We start from the raw sequence: 26,197 nt of genomic DNA, 5'->3' as shown, positions 1-26,197 counted from the left end.
ACTTCTTTCCAAGTCCCTGAACCATACCCTCTCCACACTCCCAAAGTGTTCTCCACCTGGCTCCTGTCAGCCACCCACACCGCACACAACTGGCATGGAGGAGCGCAATGCTATGTCTCGGTGACACGACCCTTCAGCTAGCGCCAGGCACCTGCATCCCCATGATCTGCGGGAAGAGATTCCTACCTGCAGGTGCCAACAGGCTTTGGCAATACCACTCCGGCAGTGTAAACAGCTTGGAAAATGCCCTCCAGGTGGACCCGCCGGGTTATCTCTCGGATCAAAACTGGAGCCACCCTCTTGGAGCGCAGCTTCTTGTGGACGCACAGGAAGTTGATCTCCACCATCTTCTTCTCTCTGAAGAGGAAGGTTGAATGTTGACTGACATGACTTTCTCCCATACAGCATCACAGGAATCTCGTCACTGGGCAGAGGTGTCCATTTTGCTGTCCCCTCTACTCGGTAGTCACTACTGGGGATCCCGCCCCACTACCAGTTCCTACTTGGCAAGCTTGCCTCACATCCTCTACTTCAAAACATTAGCGGGAATCCTATGAATGCCTTTATCTTAAGGCGCCATTAGCACCTCCCTGTGGGACCCCGATGAGTGCACTGGGGAGTCCCACCTGCAGCAGGCAATGAAGCACTATCAAGAAACCTCAGCCGGGTGGTGGCGCACACCTTTACTCCCATGCATGCCAAAACATGTGGCTCCCACGAGGAGTTTCACTCCCAGCGTGTAGACGCCTCTGCTTCACCGGCCCTCCACCTCACTTTTACAGGGGATCATGCAGCTCTCTTCCCCCTCCCAAACCAGCAAGGTGGTGGCAACAAGGGCAGATGCTTACGTGTCATAGATATGGATGTTTGCTGGGATGGCACTAATGAACCCAACCAGCTTCCGACTTGAGACCACTCGAACGCCGCAGTGCCACTGTGGTAACCAGCCAGGTGGCCGGAGAGCCCTGCAACAGAGGCACCGACAGGAGCTGTGGTACTGCCCGCAGCAGCCTGGAGCTGGGGTACTGCCCGCAGCAGCCTGGAGAGCTGGGCAGCCTCCAGGGCCGGGTTCGTTTTTGACCTGACACTAACCCTCTTTAGGACCAAAATTCCTTGATACCAACAGAATCAGGCCACGGGCATTTCCCACAAGTACCTTTTACTCTGTCATGCTGGAGACTGTGGCCAGTCTTGCGCATGCATTCTAGGCACTTCCTTTGGTACTAAGTTACACCCCAGCCTTTATTTGTTTTTGTTCTGTTCTGTTTTTGACAGAAAGTTCTGTGTGTACCCTAAGCTGGCCTCAAGCTTCTGACCGTCCTTCGTCTGCCGTTTAGTCAGGCCCTCTGCCAGGTTCTCACTGTGCAGCCTCAGCTGGCCTCGGTCCCCCAGAGAGCTGCCGTCTCCACCTCCTGATGGCCAGGGTTACATGCCTGTGCCGCCATGTCTTTATGTCATCTCAGGGCTTAAACTAGAGGACTTCTATGCAGAGGGCGTAGGAAGTAACTGTGGGGCCCTGGGCTCTGCCCTCTGCCTCTCAGCCGCCCTCGTTTTCCTGCTTTTCCCCATGCACTGGGGAGACCCCACTGCTCTTCAGCTTCGTGCGGCTGTCTTCTTAGATGTCACATGTAGCCGAGGCTAGCAGATGGCTTACCCAGGATAGGCATGCTCACTAACTAGATAGTCTCATCTGCCCTTTTCCCCAATCTTTGCTTCTGGGGACCGACTCTGAATGTCTCCCTCAGCCAATCTATTTTTTTTAAATTATGGGTCTTTGTTTTTGTTTTCTTTAAGATGTATTTATTATTATGTATACAGTGCTCTGCCTGCATGCACACTATAGGCCAGAAGAGGGCACTAGATCACAGTATAGATGGTTGTGAGCCACCATGTGGTTGCTGGGAATTGAACTCAGGACTTCTGGGAGAGTAGCCAGTGCTCTTAACCACTGAGCCATCTCTCCAGCCCCAGCCAATCTATTTTAAGGACAGTTTCCGTCCAAAGCACCGATTGACGCACAAACTCAAGCACACAGCAGCGTGCCACTCATAGGCTGGCTCCTGGGCAGGTGCGAGCTTCGGGCCCGTGTGGTCCTGCTACCTGCTCTGCCCTTACAAGGAGAGGAGCTCTTGGAGGACGGAGGCCAGGCCGTGACGCACACTCCAGAACCATGAGAAAGGAATTCCTACTATTTACAAGTTAGATAATGCTAGAGTAGAGACACCCCTCACAACTTACCACAAGAGGAACTCGGGGGAGTAATCAAACCGGAACATGTTATCATCATCTTCCACATAGTTCTCATTCAGCAGAGTGTACAGCTCCTTCAGCTGCAGAGAAAGGAGGAGCCCCTGAGGCGCCCTGCCAAGCGGGGCCAACCACCAGAACCACCGCAAGTCTCACAAACCTGTTTTATCCCAGGCCTGGCAAGGCGTCTTTAGAACAAGTACCCTGGTTGTAATACAAAATGGACCCACTAGGGGGCAGAGTCGCACACCAGTACACACCCGGGTCTAGAGCTCTAACTGGGTTACTCTGATCATCAGATGATGTTTTCTCTATGACCACACTTTAGAGAAATAATTTTGCGTTTTGGGTGCTGGCCAAGGAATTATTTACTCCTAGAACACTACTGCCATATTTTTCCATATAAAATATTCTTTTTTAAATTATGGTTTTAGGTTTTTCTGGGAGGGGGTGCATTTGTTTTGGGTTTTCAAGACAGAGGTTTCTCTGTGTATCTTTGGCTGTCCTGGACTCACTTTGTAGACCAGGCTGGCCTCAGACTCACAGAGATCCTCCAACCTCTGCCTCCTGAGTGCTAAGATCACAGGTGTGTGCCACCACGCCGGGCTTTAAGTTTTTTTTTTTTTAATGTACATTGGCGTTTTACCTGCATATGTCTGTGTGAGGGTGTCAGCTTCCCTGAAACTGGAGTTACATATGGCAGTTGTGAGCTGCTGTGTGGGTGCTGGAAATTGAACCCCAGTCCTCTAGAAGGTCCAACTCCTAACCGCTGAACCATCTCTCCAGCCCCTCACTGCCATATTTAAAAAACAAATAAGCATGTTTGGCCTTTTCCATCTTGATCAAAAGATGTTTATCTTTTTCTTCCTTCTCAGGTCTCCATCAGCCAGCCCAAGTACAAGTCTAATGACCTGAGTTCAATCCCTGGGACTGACACAAGGGTAGGAGGGGACTGACTTCACATGTCCTGTGACCTCCACAAGGATGCTCTGGCACACGTTCTCTCCCTCTTTGTCTCCCTTCCTTCCACCCCCCCACCCCCCCCAAGTAAAAGTTTAAAGCACAACTGTGTTTCTAAGCAGGTATGGTAGAGCTGTCAATAGTCCTGGGGAGATGGGGCTGGAGAGATGGCTCAGCAGTTAAGAGCATTGGCTGCTCTTCCAGAGGTCCTGAGTTCAATTCCCAGCAACCACATGATGGCTCACAATCATCCACAATGAGATCTGGTGCCCTCTTCTGGATGCAAGCAGAACACTGTATAAATAAATAAAAATAGTCCTTGGGAGTTTAAGCTGAGAGGATCACTAAAGTCCTGGGGGGGGGGGGGGGTGTGTGTGAGAGAGAAACTATTCACATTTTCATCAGTCCTTATGGAGACAGGGTTTCTCAATGTAGCCCTGGCTGTTCTGGAACTCTGTAGACCAGGCTGGTATCAAACTCACAGAGATCACCTGCCTCCCCTGGGATCAAAAGTGTACAACAGCACACGTGGCCCAAATTGCTTTTGTTTTATCACAGTAACAAAAGACTCTCACATACCCACATATACACTCACATTAAATAATAATAATGGCTGTAATAATAAAAAAGAGGTGGCTAGCTGGGGTTGTAGCTCAGTGTTCAGAGTTCATTTACAAGACTTGGACTATTATTAAGAAAAAAAGAAAAGAAAAAGAAAAGGTGCTGGGTGTGATGGTGCACGCCTGTAATCCCAGCACTCAGGGAGACAGAGGCAGGTGGATTGCTGTGAGTTCGGGGCCAGCCATGTTCCAGGACAGCTATGGCTACACAGAGAAAACCATGTCTCAAAAAAATAAAACAAAGAAACCTGGGTGTAGCAGCACACACCTTTAATCCCAGAACTTGGGGGGCAGAGGCAGGCAGATCGCTGTGAGTTTGAAACCAGCCTGGTCTACAAATCAAGTCTAGGACAGCCAAGGCTACACAGAGAAACCCTATCTCAAAAAATCAAAAAATAAAAATAAAAAACCAAAAATAAAATAAAATAAAATAAAATAAAAAAAGAAAGAAAGAAAGAAGAAATAAATGGGTGGCCATTGAGGAAAGGTGAGACACCTCAGCAGCCCAGATCACAAGTCAAACAACACACAGACAAGAAGCCAGGTAGGAGCCGGTCGTGGTGGTGCACGCCTATAATCCCAGCACTTGGGAGGCAGAGGCAGGTGGATCACTGTGAGTTCGAGGCCAGCCTGGTCTACAAAGCGGGTCCAGGACAGCCAAGGCTACACAGAGAAACCCTGTCTCGGAAAAAAAAAAAAAAAAAAAAAGAAGCCAGGTAGTGGCACTGTTGGCCTTTAATTCCAGCACTCAGGAGGCAGAGGCAGATGGTCTCTGTGAATTTAAGGCCAGTCTGGTCTACATAGTGAGATCCAGGACAGCAAAAGCTGCATAATAGAGAGACCTTGCCTCAAAAAAATAAAGCAAAAGCAAAAACAATAACAAAGGAACAAATAACAAAAGAAAGAAAAAAGACTCCACAATAAGGAGCTTTGAGCCTTACAGGCGTGACGTGCTGGCTGCAGTTATGTACCCGATGGGGTCTGCTCGGCTCTCTGTGGCTCATCTCCTGCGTCTTGTCCCAGCTGCGAGCCAGGCCTACTCACCACACCACGGTCTCCCAGGTCCAAGGCATCCCAAGTGAAGCCCTGAGGCAGGGTGTAGGGCTCCTGGCGAATGTTGTCCTTGTCAGGCTCCACTGGACCATGGGTGTTGACCACCTCACCTAGAAGAAGAGCACAGCCAGTCTACCGTCTGCCCGCAGCACGGGTGAGGGGAAGCTCACTGAGAGCACGCGCTGGAGGGCTGCCTTGCTTGTGCAAAGCCCTGGGTGTGATTCCCAGCACGAAATAACCTGGGCAGGGTGGTGCGTGCCTCTAACCCCAGCACTCACGAGGCGCAGAAGGACCAGAACTTCAAGGTCATTTCCCACTCACAGTGAGCTTGACACCATTCAGAGCGACACAATACCCCGTCTCAGGAAAAAAAATTTACCAGAACAAAATTCTCCTGTCCCCAGGAACCCTGCAGCTCAAGGACACTATGTTTGGCATCTGCAGTGTCTCTCCAGTGACCTGTGGTCCCTAGTTGAGGACCAACGCACAGCAAAACTTCAAAATAATCTGAGATCCAAGGTGGCTGATCTGTGGAAATCCTTCTCACTCTCCCTTCAGCTCCAGAACGACAAATGTTCACCAGAGCTCATCTGGCTTCCTGCCTCCCAGTGGGTGTAGGGTGGCGGCTGTTCTAGCCCAGAACATGTCCTGAAGAGATGTGTAAGGTTGCACAAGGCTGCAACAACAATGTTCTGGGCTCCCTCCGCAGTCAGATGATGGCTCTCAGCCTCCAGCCTTGTGGGCCAGCTAAGTGCCAGGTTGAGGCCTCAGTGCTTTGAGTCCTTCAGATGCCTTCGGGCTGAATCACCCCTCTCTCTACATGATGCTGCCGCGAAGTCTCCCTCTGACACAAGCCTTCCTCTGTGCAAGAGCTTGGGAGCTGCGGTGAAAGGGGGGGGGGGAGCGAGCCGACAGGGCTGGAGAGGAAAGCCAGGCAGCCAAGAAACTCTCTCTCTCTCTCTCTCTTTTTTAAAAGAAGCTCTCTCTCTCAATAGGTTTTGTTCTTTTTTCTTTTTAAATAAAGATTTATTTATTATTTATACAGTATTCTGCACACAGGCCAGAAGAGGGCACCAGATCTCATTATAGATGGCCGTGAGCCACCATGTGGTTGCTGGGAATTCAACTCAGGACCTTTGGAAGAACAGAAAGTGCTCTTAACCTCTGAGCCATCTCTCCAGCCCAAATAAATTTTGTTTTGTTTTGTTTTTTTAAAGAGTGTCTCTGTGTAACAGAGCCCTGGCTGCCTTGGACTCTCTTTGTAGACCAGGCTGGGCTCAAACTCACAGAGATCTGCTTGCCTCTGCCTCCCAAGTGCTGGGATTAAAGGCATGCACCACCACACCCAGCAAATGAATTTATTCTGTTTTTTCAAGACAAGAGAATACTAAGTAGCCCAGGCTGGCCTTTTGCTCACAGCAATCCTCCTGCCTCAGCTTCCCTGTGCTGTTTTACAGGTATGGACCAGATGCTCAAGCCCTCCAAGTACTTTTAAGCAACCTCCAGCTGCTTACTTCCTGTGTGGGAGATGCTGTGATCAGTAGACAGCCCCTCCCAGCCCCCAAAAGCCGAGAGCAACACAAGGTGGAAGGCAAGCAGGTTACAAGCCTCAGAGAAACAGGTAAAGCTGAGGGGAGAAATTCCTGCTCCCCTCAACAAGATAAGGAAGAAGAGCAGCTAGACAGAGTGACAAGATCTGAAGAGGGCTGAAGGCTCATTCAGGGTGTGTGACAACTGTCACACCTTTGTAACTGGTGTGACCAAACCTTTGGAAACTGGGACTCATAACCTGAGCTTATATAAGTCAAACTGTGAGGTGTCCAATAGTAAATAGTTTTGAACACACATTCCAAAACCAAATTGAAAATTAAACATGTACCAAATCTGAGGTATTCCAGGCAGTCATGTGACTTCACTGTAGGCTTGGCTCTGAGCACACATGGGCACACTGCACTACACATGCCAACATGCAATGAGACATCAATGAACTCTGCCTTAGACTGCATAGCTCAGATCGAGGTTACTTGTGGTGGGAGATGGCTCAGTGATTAAGACACTGCTGCTCTCCCAGGGACTGTAGCTCAGAGCCTAGCGCTCACGTCAGGTGGCTCATAACGACCGGTAGGGCCAGTCCGAGGGGACGTGGTGTATGGCATCCTCTTCTATCCTCTGAAGGCAAACATATATCTAACACACACAGAGGCACTGGCACAAAAATTACGAACTTATTTATCTTTTATGTGTATGAGTGTTGTGCCTGCACATATGCATACCCACCATGTGTGTGTCTGCACGTATGCATATCTACCATGTGTGTGTCTGCATGTATGCATACCCACCATGTGTGTGCCTGCATGTATGCATATCTACCATGTGTGTGTCTGCATGTATGCATACCCACCATGTGTGTGCCTGCATGTATGCATATCTACCATGTGTGTGTCTGCATGTATGCATACCCACCATGTGTGTGCCTGCATGTATGTATATCTACCATGTGTGTGCCTGCATGTAGGCATACCCACCATGTGTGTGTCTGCATGTAGGCATACCCACCATGTGTGTGTCTGCACGTATGCATATCTACCATGTGTGTGTCTGCATGTATGCATACCCACCATGTGTGTGTCTGCATGTAGGCATACCCACCATGTGTGTGTCTGCATGTAGGCATACCCATCATGTGTGTGTCTGCACGTATGTATACCCACCATGTGTGTGTCTGCATGTATGCATATCTACCATGTGTGTGTCTGCATGTATGCATGCCCACCATGTGTGTGTCTGCATGTATGCATATCTACCATGTGTGTGTCTGCATGTATGCATATCTACCATGTGTGTGTCTGCATGTAGGCATACCCACCATGTGTGTGTCTGCATGTAGGCATACCCATCATGTGTGTGTCTGCACATATGTATACCCACCATGTGTGTTTCTGCATGTATGCATACCCACCAAATGTGTCTCGTGCTGATGGAGGTCAGTGGAAGGGGTCAGATCCCCTGGAACTGCAGTTATGGATGGTTGCCAGCCACCACATAGTGCTGGGACCTGAACCTGGGTCCTCTGTGGGAACAAGTGTTCTTAGCCACTAAGTCATTTCTCTAACCCCACATAAATTAGTTCTGGGCCCCGAGATCTGGCCCTGTCACATACACCGATCAATGTTGTGTAAACTCTGCTCCCTGATTATCTCTGGCTAGTAAAGAGGCTGGGCCACCCACAGCTGAGAGAGAGGACAGTAGGCCGAACTTCTGTTCCCAGTCTTGGGGTCTCGGGTAGGGACCCCGAGACAGGAGGAGGAGGAAGAGGAGGGAGAGAAAGGGCATGGCAACTAAGAACTGACCCGATGGATCAGGAATAGCCCAGGCAGGGCCAACGTGGCACGTAACCTGGGGCATATGGCTGGGAAATAGCTAGACGAGCTCAGATGGTTAGAATGGATCCTACCGGCCCAGCACTGAGCCTAACGCTTATTATTAATAAATAATAAGTAGTATGTCTAGTAAGTCTGTGTCATTCATTTGGGAGCTAGAGCAGGTGAATAAAATATACAATATCCTTACAGGACGACACCTGTGTCCAGCAAAATTTGTTCTTTGTTGTTGTTTTGAGACAAGATCTCTCTGTCCAACAGCCCTGGCTCTCCTAGAACTCACTCTGTAGACCAGGTTGGCCTCAAACTCAGCGATGCCTCTGCCGCCCGAATGCTGGAATTAAAGGTGTGTGCTACCACAGCTGGCTACTTTCTCTTTATAACTGGTAACCCAGCATGACACAGGAAACATGTGCTCTGTAGAATTCCCAGACCAATGATGTTGGACACAGCTGTTCTTTTACTTCCTGGCACCTGACTGGGCTCTGCCTTCCCAATCCACAGTGTCCACAAATGCTTCTGCAGAAGAACAGCAACCCTGAAGCCTGAGAGATCACTCACTCAGCAGTTAAGAGCGCAGTTGCCAGCACTGTACTGGGCAGCTCACTGCCTGTTGCTCTGGGTCTATACTCACAAGCATATATCCACACACATACACATACTATAAAAATAATAAATATTTTTTAAAAATATAAAAATACAACACAAATTTACTTCTTCAGCTGCATACGTATGAAACAAGAACTGGGTCCCTAATGGTCCAAGAAGCAAAACCCAATCACTCATAAAACCTTTGTCTAGGCTGGAGAGATGGCTCAGAGGTTAAGAGCACTGACTGTTTCTCTAGAGGTCCTGAGTTCAATTCCCAGCAACCACATGGTGGCTCACAACCATTTATAATGTGATCTGATGCCCTCTTCTGGTCTGTAGGTGTACATGCAGGCAAAGTACTGTATACATAATAATAAAAAATAAATAACTCTTTAAACAAAACTAAACAAAAAAGCCTTTGTCCACTAGAAGCTCTGAGCTCGCCAGCCAGGTCGGCTGTGCTTCATGCCTACCAGACATCTCTAACTCCGGTATGTGCAGTCTTTTCTGGAATATTTTTGGGGTTTCTGTCTGTCCAATCCCTTTACAAGTTTATCACAGCATTTTTCAGTTTAGTTTTTTTTTTTTTTTTTTTTGACATAGAGTCTCACTATATGATGTAACTCTAGCTAGACTGAAACAGCCCTTGTAGACCAGGCTAGCCTCAATCAGAAATCTACCTGTTTCTGCCTCCAGGTGCAGGCTTCACTATGGCTTTTAATGGTACCTGATGAAACATAGACAGCACTCTGGGAGTTGAGCCCTACTGTTGCCTGAATTTATTAAGCGTGTACTAACTGAGAGAGAGCGGAGGAGTCTGAGGACTCTTCCCATTCCTGAGTTCACATTTGTCTACATAAACAAAGCAGTCTTTCAGTGATTTCAGTGGGAAGATGGGCCCATGGGCAGACATCCCCACTCACCATGGCTAAGGCATTGTTCTCCGTAGATTTACTTAAGAACAACTAAAAAGAATCATCATTTGTTCTGTGTGCTGCCGCGAAGTGAGAAGGTCTCTGACCAACAGTCTTATATATGCTCCTTTTAAAGACTATCCTCTAGAACAAATTACCAAAGAACTCTAGAGCCTCTCTCACAAAACTCCCACAGAGGTGTGGCAAAGGCACACTCTTGCTCTCACCTGGGAAAAGAATACATACCCAGTTTGGGGACTGGCTGCGTGTCCCAGAACTGGTAGCTTCGCTTGCTGGCCTCCTCCATGGTCTTGGCAGGGCCCTGGCCCACTGAGAACAGCTCAATGGCCTTCTGTATTTCCTGGATCCTCTCTGCTGGCAAAGAGTTCATCTGAGAAGACAGTTGGAGAAAGACAAGGCCCACTGTGTTAGCGAGACTTGTGATTCATTAGGAGTTCAGGAGTTGGCTGGGCCATGAGCAGTAAAGCATGCCTTTAATCCTAGCACCACTAGGAGGCAGAGGCAGGCACATCTCCGTGAGCCAGCTTGGTTTACAGAGAGCTCCAGGCCAACCAGAGCAAAATAGTAAAACCTTGTCTCAAAAGAAAAAAAAGCGCTAGCTTGGTACAGGGGAGCACATCTGTAATCCTAGTTCTCAGGAGGTAGAGGCAGGAGGATTAGAAGTTTGAAGCCAACCTTGGCTCCAAAACAACCCAACCAACCAAACAACCAAAAACAAAAACAGAGAGCTGGGTGCAGCGGCGCACGCCTGTGATCCCAGAACTCAAAGAAGCCGAGACAGGTGGATCAAGGCCAGCCTGGTCTACAAAATGAGGCCAGGACAGCCAAGACTACACAGAGAAACCCTGTCACAACAAAACAAAACAAAAAACACAAGAGCTCAGAGCTACAGGGAGAGCTCGGTTGGTAAAGTGCTCGCCATCCCAGCATGAGGACCTGTGTTTGATCTCCAGCACTGACATAAGAAAAGGTGGAGAAAAGAGCAGCTGAGATGTGTGTGTGTGTGTGTGTGTGTGTGTGTGTGTGTGTGTGTGTGTGTGTGTGTGTGTAGCTGAGAATTTTAGCTAACAGGTCCTACCTATGGGATTTTGGTTTTGTTCTTTGGGTTTTTGTTTGCTTTTTTTGTATTTTTAAGATTTGGTTATTCATTATGTATACAGTGCTCTGCCTGCATGTACACCTGCACTCTAGAAGAGGGCGTCAGATCACATTTAGCTGGTTGTGAGCCACCATGTGGTTGCTGGGAATTGAACTCAGGACCTCTGGAAGAGCAGTCAGTGCTCTTAACCTCTGAGCCATCTCTCCAGACTTATTTTGGTTTTTTGTTTTGAGACAGGGTCTCGCTATATAGCCCTGGCTGGCCTGGAAATCACTATGTAGACCAGGATGACCTCAAACTTTGCAGCTGACCTTCTTGCCTCTGCTAGGATTACCAGGGTGCACCACACCACACTTGGATTGGCTTATAGCTTCCCCCCCCATCTCAAACCCATGTTGTTTATGTGAAAAGTAATAGAGCAGAGTGCAAAATTTCAAGCAATATAGAATATAGAAAATACAAAGAAAAAAATCTGTAGCTGGGTACAGTGGTGTAACTTTGTAGTCTCAGGACCTGAGAGGCCTGGATATGAAACACTGTCTTTAAAAAAAAAAAGGGGGGGGGTGGGCCTGGAGAGATGGCTCAGCAGTTAAGAGCACTGACTCTTCTTCCAGAGGTCCTGAGTTCAATTCCCAGCAACCACATGGTGGCTCACAACCATCTATAATGTGACCTGATGCCCTCTTCTGGCCTGCAGGTGTACAAGTAGGCAGAGCACTGTATACATAATAAATAAATTCTAAAAAAAAAAAAAAAAAAAAAAAAAAAAAAAAAAAAAAGAAAGAAAGAAGAAGAAGAAGGGGGCAGCTGGAGAGATGGCTCAGCAGTTAAGGGCACCGGCTGCTCTTCCAGAGGATCCAGGTTTGATTTCTACCACCCTCACAGCAGGTTACATCTGTCTACGACCCAAGTTCCCGGGGATCTAACATTCTCTTGTGGCCTCCAGACACTGCACACATGTGGTGCAGACATACATACAAGCAAAAAACCTACACACACAAAAATAATCAGGGCTGGGCGTGGTGGCGCACGCCTTTAATCCCGGCACTGGGGAGGCAGAGGCAGGCAGATAGCTGTGAGTTTGAGGCCAGCCTGGTCTACAAAGAGTCCAGGATAGTCAATGCTACACAGAGAAATCCTGTTTTGAAAAAAAAAGAAAGAAAGAAAAGAAAAGAAAATAGTCTCCAGGGCTGGAGAGATGGCTCAGATGTTAAGAGCACTGGCTGCTCCTCCGAAGGTCCTGAGTTCAATTCCCAGCAGCCACATGGTGGCTCACAACCATCTATAATATAACCTGATGCCCTCTTCTGGCCTGCAGGAGTACATGCAGGCAAAACACTGTCTATATAACAAATAAATCCATATTAAGAAAAAAAATCAGTGTCTTTGTTACCTTCACAGGCTGATCCTGGGTTGACTCTGTGTCATTGCTTTTGTCTTTCTTCTTCTTTTGTTTCTTTTTCTTCTTTTTGGCTCCGGTGTCATTGGCTGGACTCAAGCCACTACAAGACAAAGTAAACACTGATGGAGGCTCAAAAAAGAAACAACAACAAAAACCAAATGCTTTCAACTACTCTGACAAAAGGCTTTTCTGTAGAGCAGACCTTTCTTAGTCAAGCCTGTTGGCTTGAGAAGCAGACTAGAGAATCCAGCTCCCAGAAGGGGCGTCCGGAGGACACTTGCAAGCACAACTCCCCTCTCCACTCCCGTCCCTTAGCTCCTCAGAGAGGAGGCACTGTGCAAGGCATGCCCTACTTATTTCAAAGGGCCTTTCTGCTCTTGCATTCAACACTCACTCACTCACTCACTCACTCATTCATGTTTTCACTGAGACAGGGTCTCAATCAGCAAAGGCCGACTCCAACAATTTTGATCCTCCTGGGTCCACCTTGCACATGCTGAGATTACAGGCAGTGTTCCACCCACCTGGTTTATGGGGCTCAAACCCAGAGCTTCTCACATACAAAGCAAGCATTCTACCAACTGAGCCACATCCCCAGTCCTTTCTTCTCCCCACCCCCCACAAGATAGGATCTCTGGTTTGGTACTCAGTATATATCTTGGGCTGACCTTGAACTTATGGCAATCCTCCTGCCTCAGCCTTTTGGGAGCTGGAATGATAATTACAAGCCACCACAACCCCTTTTTTTGGGAGGAGAGCGGCTAAGTACTTATTTCTTTAGACTGCCAGGCCGCACTGAAGACAATGGTATCTCTCCACTCTATGTTGGTACCACCATTTCCTTAGGGCCCTACGTTGAGAAGGACAGCCAGAAGACAGGAGCAGTGTTTCGGGATTGACCCTTTGCCCTCACCTCTCCAAGTGTACTGTTTGCTGGGTTCTCCAACTAGACAGACAGTGTGACAGAGAGAGCGGGATGAAAGAGAGCACAGTTCCACATTACTGCAGCCCACGCCTGAGACGGCCATCGAGGAGAAGTGCCTGAGCTGGAAATCAGGGATAGGACTGTGTGCTCACTGAGGGCAAACCCAGAACTAGGAAATCCAGCCACAACAGTCTCTTGCCACAGCGTGAAAACAGTGCGTGGAAGCAGTAAGGGAACATCCTTACACAGCTTTCCCTCAACGAGACATGACAAAAACAGCTTCCTAGCTACATTAAAATGTCAAAATTAGATCAGGCAAGTGTCTGCTGAGGTGGAGACAACAGAAATAGACCTGTGGTGCAGGAGGCAGAGGCAAGACGCAGGTAGGCCTCTGTGAGTTAAAGACATGGTGCATGGCAGCTCCTGAGTTCCAGGCCAGTGTGGAAGACAACACAGAATGTTCTAGGCTAGCCTGAGCTGCAATGGACACTGTTTTTTGTTTGTTTGTTTTTGGTTTTTTTGTGTTTTGAGACAAGGTTTCTCTGTGTAGCCTTGACTGTCCTGGGCTCACTTTGTAGTCCAGGCTGGCCTCGAACTCACAGCGATCCACCTGCCTCTGCCTCCCGAGTGCTGGGACTAAAGGTGTGCGCCACCACGCCCGGCTCAATGGACACTGTTGAAAATTTTTTTTTAATTTAAAAAAGAAAAAAGTATTTAAGGACTTCAAAGTGCTTTCTGGTTATTTGAATATTAATAGCACCGTATAGCAACTGATAAGATGCGATCAATGGCAGTACATATACATACATGAAGAGAAAAGAAAACAATCTGCTATCACACACTTCCATTTCTTGGGCTGCGGCTGTAGCTCAGGGTCAGAGTGCTTGCCTAGCATGCTCCAGACTATCCCCAGCACTGGAGGAAAGGGAGCGTGGAGATGGATCTGGCAGACATAGACTGCCAGCACCTTCTATGTAGACTCTTCAGATTTACCCCCTGGGGATTCAGGAGCCTGTAAAAGGATTATGAAACCAAGGAGCCAGAGTAAGGCTAGCAGCTCTCGAACTTGGACGAGCACATGGTCACCAGGTCTGAACCTAAGTGCACCTAGTGACTGCTCTACTCATGAGACCTGGAAGGCTTGCAGTCCCCCTGGCAGCTGCACTCTCCAGGCGGCCAGGCTTGTCTCTTACGGATGTTAGTGCAGTTGCCTCGAATGGTACTGGGCTCTAGGGCTGTTGTCAATAAGAGCAAGGCAACTTCATGCATTCTCATAGCCGTGGCTCAATACCTCAGCAGAATGAATTATAAAATTAACACATAAAGCCAGGCATGGTAGCACATACCCTTTGTCCTAGCACTTGGGAGGTAGAGGCGAGAGGATTTCTTTGAATTGAAGGCCAATCTGGCCTACAGAGAGAGACTTCGTCTTGAGACAAAACAAACCAACTCACCACCAAACCCAAAACAAGTACAGTCTGATCTTCCCACAGAAAGGGGTTGTGGGTGTGACGGTGCACTCAGTGTCTTCTGAAGAGGCCTGCGACAGTAGACTGACCGACCGTCTTTCTTTCTTTCTTTTGACAGTTTCACTGTGTAGTGCTTGCTGGCTTGGAATTCACTCTGTAGACCAAGAGGGCCGCAAACTTAATGGTCTTCCTGTCTCTGCCTCCCAGGAACTTGGTGACTCAAGCCTGCTGAGCAAGGCAGTACAGTCCACTGCTGAGGAGGATGAGGCCACACTGCTTGAACCCAGGCATTTTGAGGCCAGGACCCTGGTTCAATATTCCAGGGGTGGGTCAGGATTCAGTACGGAAACCTCTAGAAGTACAAGCCAGAAATTGGCCAGGGCACACACTCATTACAGCAAACCAGAGCTGACCTTGGTCCTCTCAGCCCAAGACACAGAGCAGGGAGTAGGGTGAAATCTGCCCTTGTGAGGCAAGGAGTGTCTACGATGGGGACTGAGATGGGTGTTCACACGCAAAGACTGCTCATGGTCTGTTTTAAGGTTTATTTATTCTGTGTGTATAAGTGTTCTATCTGCATGCTTAAGTGCACCCCGTATGTGCCTGGCGCCTGTAGAAGGCAGAAGAGGGTGTCAGACACCCGGGAACTGGAGTTATGGATGGTTTGAACCAATATATAGGTGCTGGGAACTGAACCCGAGTCCTCTGCAGGGCAGCAAGTGCTGTTAGCCCAGGACAGCCAGGGCTACACAGAGAGACCCTGTCTCGGGGAGGAAAAAGTATCAATAACTAACCTAGCAAGTATAGGATAGATTGCAAGAATGACAGATCCAGGGCAGGGAAATGTCATCTTCAGAGACGGCCGAGCAAGGCAAAGTCCCTGAGTGCAAGCCTGGCACTGAAGCCACCCCAGAGTCAGGTGGAGGCAGGAGAACCAGCTCTACAACGTTGTCCTCTGACCTACACACAGAGCTAGGGTCTTACACTGCAGCCAGCGCATTTTACTCACGGGCATCCTCCTGCTTTAGCCACTGGAGTCCTAGGATTATAAGTATGAGCCACCACAGTCAACTAGAAATATCTTTAAAACAAAATGAAAACGGCGTCTCGCTGTGCAGTACTAGCTATCTCTGGAACTCCCTGCGTAGACAAGCTGGCCAACTCAGGAGATCTGCCTGCCTATGCCTCCTGAGTGCTAGATTTAAAGGCGTGCACCACCACACCCCACAGAAATGTGATTTTATTTGTTTATTTATTTTTGGTTTTTCAAGACAGGGTTTCTCTGTGTTAACACCCCCAGCTGTCCTGGACTCACTCTGTAGACCAGGCTGGGCTTGAACTCACAGAGATCCCCGCCTCTACCTCCCGAGTCCTCGGATTACAGGCGCACGCCACGACACCCAGTCAGAAATGTCATTTTTAAATGAAGGCCCTACATTTTAAATTCAAACCAGAAATCTTATGGATGCTCTTGTACCAACCAACTCAGGGCAGGAGGAGGAGATGGTAACTGAGCCTCTGTCTCGGAAATAGAACAGTGCCAGCTGTGTGTGGGCGGGAGGGAAGGGCAAGCTGACAGATAAGCAGAAAGAGCACACAACTTCCCAACAACTCGGCCGGCCCACAGCGCAGGCCTCCTCTCCTTCTGACAGGACGACACATGCTCGGATGTGTGTGCCTGGCAACTAAAACCTGCTATCGTGGGGGAGCAGACACAGAACCTCCAGCCTCGGGAGGGATCTCCCAGCAATCGGCCTTAACCTGCTGCTTGCAGAAAACCCCAGGAGGCAACCTGGTCACTAACTAGCCAATGAGGACCGAGGCACACGCCACTCGTGGGGCCCTCTCTCTCTCACGCTACCGTCTCCTCCCCTCAGTGCAGTGGTTCCCAACCTTCTTAATGCTGCAACCTTTTAAGACACTTCCTCATGTTGTGATGACCCCAACCAGCAAATCATTTCATTGTTACTTCATAACTATTACTGTGCTGCTGTTACGAGCTGTAATGTAAGTTTCTGATATGCAGGGTATCTGATACGCGACCCACAGGTGGCGAGCCACTGCCCTATAAGGAGGTGCCTAGGAAGCTCCTAAAACCACATTATTATTAAGTGTCTTCTCCCACCAGGCCCAAGGACAAAGCTTTAGTGTACAAGAGCAGGTGCTAGAGATAGCGAGGAGAGGCAGGCATGGCGGCACACGCCTAGAGTGCCAGCACTAGGGCCGCCACGGCAGGAAGACAGAGAGTTCCAGGTCGGTCTGTGCTGTCTGTGGAGGACAAGCCATGTTCTATTCTGACAGGCATCCTCCAACTCCTCCAACTCTCACTGACATCTGCTTTAAAATTATAATCTCCTAAAAATTATATACATAGAAGTATTTACATAAAATGATGGGTTTCTTTCTTTGTCTCCCAATGATCTTAAAAATGTTTGCGCATGGGGCCACATCACACAGCTGTTTTCCACAGCCCCTTCTACTACACTGCACACACAGCTAGCAGCTCAACAGTTTTATGCTTGCCTGATGCTTTCTAGGCACAATGGACTAAAATAAAAACTCAGAAAAGCTACAGCCCAAAAGAGGTCAGTGAAGCATCTCTCCTTCTGTTCCCGAGGACAGCTGTGCCGCCATTCTGAGAAAGCAGGGAACTGCTGTGCACCTCTGTGCCTGGCTGGCATTTTCAGTGACCAACCTCCTTCCTCCTGGCCACTGCCCTCCTTAGGCCATGCCCTGCTCCTGAGGTCAAAGCAGAGAGCACCTTGGCACTATTCAAATGGTGCTGTCTGCAACCCAGACTACAGGTTTATGAGAACAAAGTTCAGAAGGTAAAATCTGTAACTCTTGGTCACTTCTTTTGTTTGCGATGGGACTCACCATGGCTAACCTTGAATTCAAGATTCTTCTATACCAGGCAGCCTCTTGTGTTTGTTTGGTTTTTTGAGACAGGGTTTCTCTGTGTAGACCAGGCTGCCCTTGAATTCAGATACCCACCCACCTCTGCCTCTTGAGTGCTGGGATTAAAGGCGTGTGCCACCACGCCCAGCTTCAGCCAGCCTCTTGTGTACTAGAGCACTCAGCTTTCTTTTCTTTCTTTCTTTCTATATTTTTGACACAGGGTTTCACTATATAGACCTGGCTGTCCTGGAACTTACTATGTAGACCAGGCTGGCCTGAAACTCACAGCCATCTGCCTGCCTCTGCCTCCCAAGTGCTGGGATTAAGGCCTATAAGACATACCCAGCTTTAATGTTTTAACCTCATGTGTATGTGTGCCGGTGGGTGACCTTGGGGACCAGCAGGCTTCGGGTTCCCTGGGGGCTGGAGTAAGGAGCAGTTAGGAGCCTTTGGACGTGCATGCTGGCCCCAAACTCAGGTCTGCCGGGAGAGCAGGACGAGCTTTCGATGGCTGAGCCTCGACTCCAGGCCCCATTCTCTCTGTTTCTAAAAGCGAGAAACTAACTCTTGGGACTATAATTTAAGTTTTCCAATGAAAGGTACCAAAACAAATCCTGACCTCTAGTTCTAATTTCAACATCAGGAGGGCCTTCTGCAAATGAAGTTACTCTTAGGGGTTGTCACCAGCAATCCTCCTAGTACCCACAGACGACAGAGACAGACGAACACAGGAATATTTAGAAGGCTACTCAGGAGTAAACCAGGTGCATAATCTCTGTACTGCTGTGGCTGCTGGATCACTGGCACCGCATCACAAACTCCATAGAGCCCCACCAATTAGTTAGACTGCAGGGCATAGATGCTCAGCAGGTAAAATGCCTGCTGCTAAGCCTGACAACTGAGTTTGAACGCAGAATCCACATGGTGGAATGGGGAGAATCTACTTCCTTTAAGATGTCCTTTGGGGCTGGGTGTGGTGGCGCACGCCTTTAATCCCAGCACTCGGGAGGCAGAGGCAATCGGATCTCTGTGAGTTCAAGGCCAGCCTGGTCTACAAAGCGAGGTCCAGGACACCCAGGAAGACACAGAGAGACCCTGTGTGGGGTAGGTAGGGTAGAGCTTCTGAACTGGGAGCTGTGGCTTACTACTTCACTTATATCCACGCAAGACGATCCAGGGCTGCTGATGAGAGGCTAAAGGGCCGGCCAGCTCCACTGCCAACGAACTCCCTCGCCTGAGAAAATCCACAGGCTGCTGAGGAGAAGCAGCGGGAGGACGCCTGCTGCTACAGGACGCGGGAGCTGGGACACTGCTCAGTGGTTGTGTCTATCATGTAAGGTCCTGGTCTGAACAACAGCACCAACACACACACACACACACACACACACACACACACGGGGGAAGAGTCAGGATACAGACGGCAAGCCCTGAGAAAAACACATCCAGGCCGTTAGAGGACCAGGGTTAGGTCACAACAAAAGCAGAACTGGTCTTCCTGAGTGAAAGGAGAGAGCACGGGAGGGTTTAGCACACACACAGGAACAGCAGGCACTCATCCACGGTCACCCTCCAGCTGCTCCTCAGCCAGCAGCACTGAACAAGCTGTAAAGCAAGTACCGCTCCTGGCAAGGCATGTGTGTCAGTGGTTGATTTTAGGGGCTCAATACAGAGAACGCTATACTTGCTGTGTTTTAAGGGAGCAATCACAAGGACACCTTCTCTGAGGAAGCAGAAAGGGGCTTAAAGAGTAGATTTTGCTGAACTAGACGTTGTGGCTCATGCCTGTAATTCCAGCTCTTGGGAGGCTGAGGCAGGAGGATCACCACGAACCTGAAGACGACAGCCTTGGACCCTGTCTCAACAAAACAAACAAAAAAGAATGGAGGTGCAGGTGAGATAAAGTGGACTGAGGTGCTTGTCGCCAAGGCTGACCCTCTGAGTTTGATTCCCCTGGGCCCACATGGTCCAGTGACTCCCATGCGTTGTCTTCTGAGCTCCACAAGCTTGTGACGCACACATAAAACAGTCACACAACATACACACAAATAAGTAAATTAATAAACCAAGTTTTGTTTGGTCTTGGGTTTTCAAGACAGGGTTTCTCTGTGTAGCCTTGGCTGTCCGGGACTCGCCTTGTAGACCAGGCTGGCCTCGAACTCACAATGATCGCCTGCCTCTGCCTACCTGAGTGCTGGAATTAAAGGCGTGCACCACTGAGCAGGCATAAATAAAGATTTTTTTTTCCTTAGTGACAATTTCAGGCCGGGCATAGTGGCATACACCTTTAATCCCAGTACCCGGGAGGGAGAAGCAGGCGGGTCTTTGTGAGTTCTACAAACCGAGTCCAAGACAGCCAAGGCTACACAGAGAAACCCTGTCTCGAAAAACAAAACAAAGCAAAAAGATCTCAGATTTTTTAAAAATTAAAGAGAAAAAGCTACAGAAGCAATTCCATAAAAGCCCTAATCTCTGAGCTTTGGAAAGAGAGGGTTAACTGGCAGCTTGGCAAAGCTGATGAATTTTGGAGTGAGCATATTAGTTCAACAATGTGGGAGATCAGCAAAACCAGTCTGCCTCGGCCAGCGGTCTCCCTGAAATAGGCTTCATTTGCTTTGAATTTCTTTTGCTCTCCAGTTTCTTCTCTTTGAAGCAGCTCTTGATTAGTTTCCTTTTTAATTGCCATTTAATTAGCAAACATAATTAGAATTTGATATCAGGGATGAGAGTTCTCTTCATTTCTGCTTTGATCTAGTTTTGAAAAACCAAAAACTGAAGAAAAAAAAAATGAAGAAAGTGCCTACATTTTTTTTTCTTCCCAAGTGCTAGATGCAGTTATAACCCAACAGACAGCATGAATACAGCCACTGAGACAAAAGGAAGGAGAAAGCAAGTGGGGAAAGCTTTGCAGAATTGACCTCTGTCCTACTTACATGTGACTGTCAGCCTGACACAGCTGGAGCCATCAGAGAGCAGAGACTGGCCTGTGGACACATCCTGAGTGCTGATACAAGAGAGCCCAAGGCCACTGTAGGCAACACAAGCCCTAGGTCCTGAGCCATAGAGGAAAGAAAACTAAGCGGGACCTGGTAGCTAGCACACACCTGTAATCCCAGAACTCAGGGAGGGAGGCAGAGGCAGGTGGATCTCTGTGAGTTCGAGGCCAGCCTGGTCTGCAAAGAGAGTCCAGGACAGCCAAGGCTACACAGAGAAACCCAGTTTTGGAAAACAAGAAAAAGACAGATAGACAGACTAGCTGGGCCATGGTGATTCATGCCTTTAATCCTAGCACACGAGAGGCAAGAGACAGGTGGATCTCTGTGAATTCGAGGTCAGCCTGGTCTCCGTAGCAAGTCCAGAACAGCCAGAGACATTACACGGAGAAACCCTGTCTCAACCAAAAACAAACAAAAAAGAAGGTTGGCGGTAACAGCGCTTGCCATGCAAGCCTGCCAACCCACGTGCCAGCCTCAGAACTTATGAAGAAAGGAAGGCTGCAGGTGGGCCGCACCTGTGATCTTTGTGCTCCTGTGACGAGACTCAAGGCAGAGATATGAGAATCACCTGGAAGCCTGAGAGCCCGGTGCAGGTTAACCTACTAAACAGAGCAAGGCGGAAACAACAAAAGACCCCTGCCTTAACCAGGCAGGAGACAACTGAGCCCCCAAACCCTTCTGACCGCTACACACACACACACACACACACACACACACACGTAAGACAATAATTTTGTTTTTGCTTTTCAAGACAGGGTTTCTCTGTGTAGCCTTGGCTGTCCTGGACTCACTTTGTAGACCAGGCTGACCTCTAACTCACAGCAATCCACCTGCCTCTGCCTCCCAAGTGCTGGGATTACAGGTGTGAGCCACAGTACCCAGCTCACTCACTAACACCACAACTAAGCACCAAGCATCTATCTCCAGGACATAACCCGTTCTCTAATGCACTTTAAAAGCCCTAAACACACCCAATAAATCACCAAACATTCTACTTATTGCTATAGAAAAGCTACAAAAATTCAGTTTGTAAAATTAATGGAAGGCAAATTGGGTAAAGCTAGGGGAAGGTAAGAGAAATAAGGCCGGGCGTGGTGGCGCACTCCTTTAATCCCAGCACTCGGGAGGCAGAGGCAGGCGGATCGCTGTGAGTTCGAGGCCAGCCTGGTCTACAAAGTGAGTCAGGAAGGTCAAGATAACACTGAGAGACCCTGTCTTGAAAAACAAAACAAAAAAAGAGAAATAAGAAGAGATGAGAGATTAGAATGTAGCTCTTATCTCATAAACAACTGTAGATAAAGAAAACTTCCTGCTGGGCATAGCACAGCAGAGGCAGGCAGATCTCCGTTTACAAAAAAAAAAAAAGCCGCGTGTGGTGGCATACGCCTCCCAGCACTGGGATTAAAGGATTGCTTCACTCCAAGGCAGCAGAGCAAACCTTTAATCTTAGCACCTGGGAGGCAGAGGCAGTTGGGTTTTTGTGAGTTCAAGGCCAACCTGGTATACAGATTGAGCTGTAGGACAGTCAAGGCTACAGAGACACTGGAGGCAGATAGGTGGGGGGTGGGGCGGGGGATGGGACTTGTGCCACCACACCCTGCTCAAAGCAGATTTGAATGGCTCCAAAATTCATACCTTTCCCAAGCACTATCTCTTTCCAAAACACTTTGCTTTGTTAGTTAAAGGAAAACTAAATCATTTTCACAGACTGCTTGGTCAATCCGTACGTGTAGTAGAACTCCACTCCCCCACCCCCCAACACTCGCAAAGATTTGGGGTAAGGGGAGCTATCACTCTGTGGAACCACAACTAAAACAAAGAACTTCCTGGCAAACAGGATTTTCTCGGTTTTCATGGTTGGGACTGAACATCAGGGCCTGCAACCTGGTCAGCACTGCTGGACGGCTGAGTAATACCCAGAGTCATGGCAAAGTTTTGCAAACTACAGTTTTTCAGAGCGCAAAACCTATTTAAAAAAACAAAAACCAAACGATTGACACTGTCACAGACAAAAAGAGAGCGATTGCAGAATGAACAAAGGAAAGGCCACACTTCCACTTCTGAAGTGACTTTCGCAGGCAGCACTCTCAGCTGATAGGGAGTTTTTTTCTCAAGGGGCCAGTCCGCTCCCTCTTCCGGCTCCTACTTCCTCTTCGTGGGACTAGCTGCTGCCTTAAATAAGGCTGTTACCTTTCATCTGCTGTGAGTTCTGTCAACAGATCATACTCATAAAAATCAAATTTGGCAAGCTTCCTTTTCAGCCACATTCCTGTGATTTTATTTTCACGCTGCTTAAATAAGAAACTAGATCTTTCTTAAACCCAAAACTCACAACAGGCAGATTACTAATCATTTAATCCTTTGCTCAACCACCTCTAAGAAGAATAAACAAGTGTGTGGCCAAAGGTTATGACCTTCTACCTTTATCTCAGCCTTAACCGTGGTAAGGAGGACGCTAAGAGCTGCCGGCTAGAGCTAATGACAAGCTGGCTATAACAACACCTGGCTGTAAAAATCAGACTAACACACACTCGGATAATTACACACCCACAAGTCTCTTTACACACACACACACAAATACAAATGTATACATACATACATACAAATAGATAGCTCTGAGGCAGTTAGCACCAGGAAATAATGTGAACAAAAATACATTATTCACTGTGACTGGCTTACAGATGTACTGATTTAGAAAAACAACAACAACAATACTCAAATATCTGGCCCATTTCTTCTTCTCCAGTAACAAAGGGCAGCAGTTACTTATAGTAAGACCCTGACCTGCACGGTGGCCTATAACCGTAATCCCTATACCTGGGAGGCAGAGGCAAGAGAATCACCCCAAATTTGGGGTTAACCTGTTCTACATGGCATGTCCCGGGCTAGTCAGAGCTACACAGAGAGAATGTCTCAAAAACCAAAACAGAACAAACAAAAAAATCCCAGGGAGACCCTAAAGGACGAGACCTAGCTGTTATCCCACAAATATCACGTGTTTTACAAGAGGCAACATCCTTGGGTCGAAGCTTTGAGCCACTTCACTAAACTAACAAAGTAAAGGTACAATAAAACCGACTCTAATGATATCCACGGATTATCTGAGGCAACAGACACTGAATCAACCAAAACGTTATCACTTCCCTACTAAGGCAGGATTCGTAGGGCGAGTTTGTATTTTGGAATTCTCTGCCAATGACACTTTACAACATAATTATATACATGGCTTGTGTAGCCTGGTGACTTTTCCTCAATGACCGTGAACTACAACGGCATGTTTTATTATTCGTTTATTGCTAGTCACGTTGTTCATACACCTTTTATATGTAACGTTCCCTCTGAACTGAAGTTTCTAGATTGCTGTGCGTTGCACTAATGAAACCCACCGTTCAAAATGTTCCTTCCCTCTCCCCATCGTGCCTGAAGCACACGTGTGGTACACTACACAGAACTTTTATATAATGAAAGTATTGCATGTCTCCGACCCTTAATAGCTGAGCACCCACCCTGGTAAATGACAAAAGCAGAAACCAATCGCTAGGCAGGATCTCAATGACTTAGCCAATAAGAACATGTGGGTGGGGTTAAACTAAGCTCCCGGTGACTTCCCCGCACCCCAGATACCCAGGTTGTGGGAGACCGGACAGGAATTGGTCTACGAGGATCTCATTACCCTCGGTTGTAGCTGTTGTCCTCCTCGTTCTCGCAATCGCTGCAGTGCTCATGGCCGTTTCCGTTCCCTTCCATCATCAGTGGCAGCGAAGGTGCCGGCAGCTTCACTGCTGTCTCACTCTCATCCGCCATCTTGGGTTGCGAGAGCCGGGCTCCGCGCCCCGCTACATGGAGGGCTCCTATTGGACAGGGGAAATATGCGCTGTATTCTGGGTTTTGTAGTTTTTGTGAAGAAATCTGACACTAAGGGAGACTGCTCAATAAACTGTACCGAAGTGAACTACAAAACCCAGAAATCATGAAGGGACGGGGCCTTGGTAGGGGTGGGCGGCAATTCCGGAAGCCGCTAGGTTCTGCCAAGATCTGCGGCGAAGAGAGCTACAAGCCTTACAGGGTGGTCGCAGGGCATTCTGGGAGTTGCAGTTCTATGTTGAATTAGGATTTCGGGAGTGAAGGCTGCAAAATCCAAGGCTTGCAGCGTACCCTTTGGTAGTCACCGGGCCACAGGTGAGCCGTTATCGGCTACCGTTAAGGACCGTTACCATTCCTGGGTAAGTCAAAGACACTGAGGTCCATGGCTGCAATTCTTCAGGAGCACAAACGCTCCTTGGAGAGGGCTTTCATACCGGAAGCCAAGTTTGCTCTGGGCCGATCGATGTCCCCACTCAGGCCTTTAGGTAGACCTGGGTCTTTGGAAGCCTAAAACCAAGAGGCGGTGGATTGAGGTGTGGGGAACACAAACCCTGCTGAGCTAGAAGTCGATTGCTTGGAACCGAGGCTTACCGTTTCTAGTTTTGCACAGAGCTCTTCTTCACATTGTCCCTTTGACCCCGCCCCCCCCCCACTAAAAGCTTCCACCGCAAGTCCTTTTTTTTTTTTAAGATTATAATTACATCATTTCCCCATTCCTCTTTCTAACCCCTACCATATAGCCTCCACCTTGCTCTAAAATTCATGGCCTCTTTTTCTTTAATTGTTGTTACATAGGCGTGTGGGTGTGCATGCATGCGTCCACTCCTAAATTTCTAAGTACACATAATGCCCGCGTAATGTTGTATATATATGATTTCAGGGCTGATTTCAGGCTGATTATCCCTGAGGAGGATAATTTCTTCCCCCATTTTTAGCATCCCTTAATTGTCGGTAGTTCTTAGCCTAGGGTTGAGGCCTCATGAGCTCCCCTACCCTCCCATCACAACTCTTTAATGAGCACTTACACACCAGGCTCTGGGGTACATATCTTCTTCTAAGTTTAACAAGCCTAGAATGTGCATGTTATTATTATTCCTCTTTCACAGATGAAAAGACTGTTCCAGAAATGTTGGTACATTGCCTGTAGGCGGCAAAATCTGCATGGAAATCTGGATTTACCTACTCTGTGCCCCCTTTAGTTCTTTACCATCACAATGGTCACAGGAAAATCAGTTATAGGAAGATAATCTCAGCCTCTATCGGAAAATTGCCCAAATGCTTCAGTCCTTTTGGTTTCTGTCCTGTGACTAAGCTAGTCACAATCCTGAGAAGAAAGCCCGAAGACAAGGCTTAGAGATTTCCTATCTGTGTTGAGTATGGTGGGTGGTGGGAGAAGACTGGTTCTTTTTTTCTTTTGGTTTAATTTTTGAGCCAGGGTCTCTCTGTGTAGTCTTGGCGGTCCTGGACTCCCTTTGTAGACTAGGCTGGCCTTGAACTCACAGCGATCCGCCTGCCTCTGCCTCCCGAGTGCTGGGATTAAAGGCCTGCGCCTGAGAAGACTGGTTCTTACATTCAGAGAACTACACCGCCAAAAAGGGAAAAGGTCATTGCCTTTGCAAAACTGAACAAGGGAAGAAACAGTTCCACTCTGACTCCCAGACAACAAGATCCAGCACCTAGCTAAATGTAGCCGACTTCTGTTACATTAGTAGCAGACCCAGACAAGTAACTAGACCCTAAAGATGCAAACAATGTTCGGTC

General features: G+C 48.2%; 1 protein-coding gene across 2 annotated transcripts in view; it reads right to left on the bottom strand.

The window, feature by feature from the left end:
* The window catches only part of NMT1 (N-myristoyltransferase 1), a 32,194-nt gene extending 7,790 nt beyond the window's left edge, over positions 1 to 24,404 (bottom strand). Inside the window, exons 1-7 of one of the 2 annotated variants that reach the window (XM_084748067.1) lie at positions 24,246 to 24,404; positions 12,279 to 12,387; positions 10,012 to 10,156; positions 4,872 to 4,990; positions 2,239 to 2,330; positions 849 to 965; positions 187 to 357 (exon numbers count right to left, since the gene is read on the bottom strand). In XM_084748067.1, the coding sequence (XP_084604193.1) occupies positions 187 to 357; positions 849 to 965; positions 2,239 to 2,330; positions 4,872 to 4,990; positions 10,012 to 10,156; positions 12,279 to 12,387; positions 24,246 to 24,376 (884 nt within the window). In that variant the 5' untranslated portion in view covers positions 24,377 to 24,404. Of the gene's footprint in view, positions 1 to 186; positions 358 to 848; positions 966 to 2,238; positions 2,331 to 4,871; positions 4,991 to 10,011; positions 10,157 to 12,278; positions 12,388 to 17,558; positions 17,642 to 24,245 lie in introns of those variants that run through there. The other variant, XM_084748068.1, reaches the window with a different exon arrangement.
* Positions 24,405 to 26,197: the final 1,793 nt, after the last annotated feature.

This window comes from Acomys minous, assembly GCF_964271855.1.
Source record: "Acomys minous genome assembly, chromosome: 12".
Classification (NCBI taxonomy): Eukaryota; Metazoa; Chordata; class Mammalia; order Rodentia; family Muridae; genus Acomys; species Acomys minous.
The sequence above is the reverse complement of the archived record's forward strand: the minus strand, read 5'-3'. Positions and strand labels throughout refer to the sequence as shown.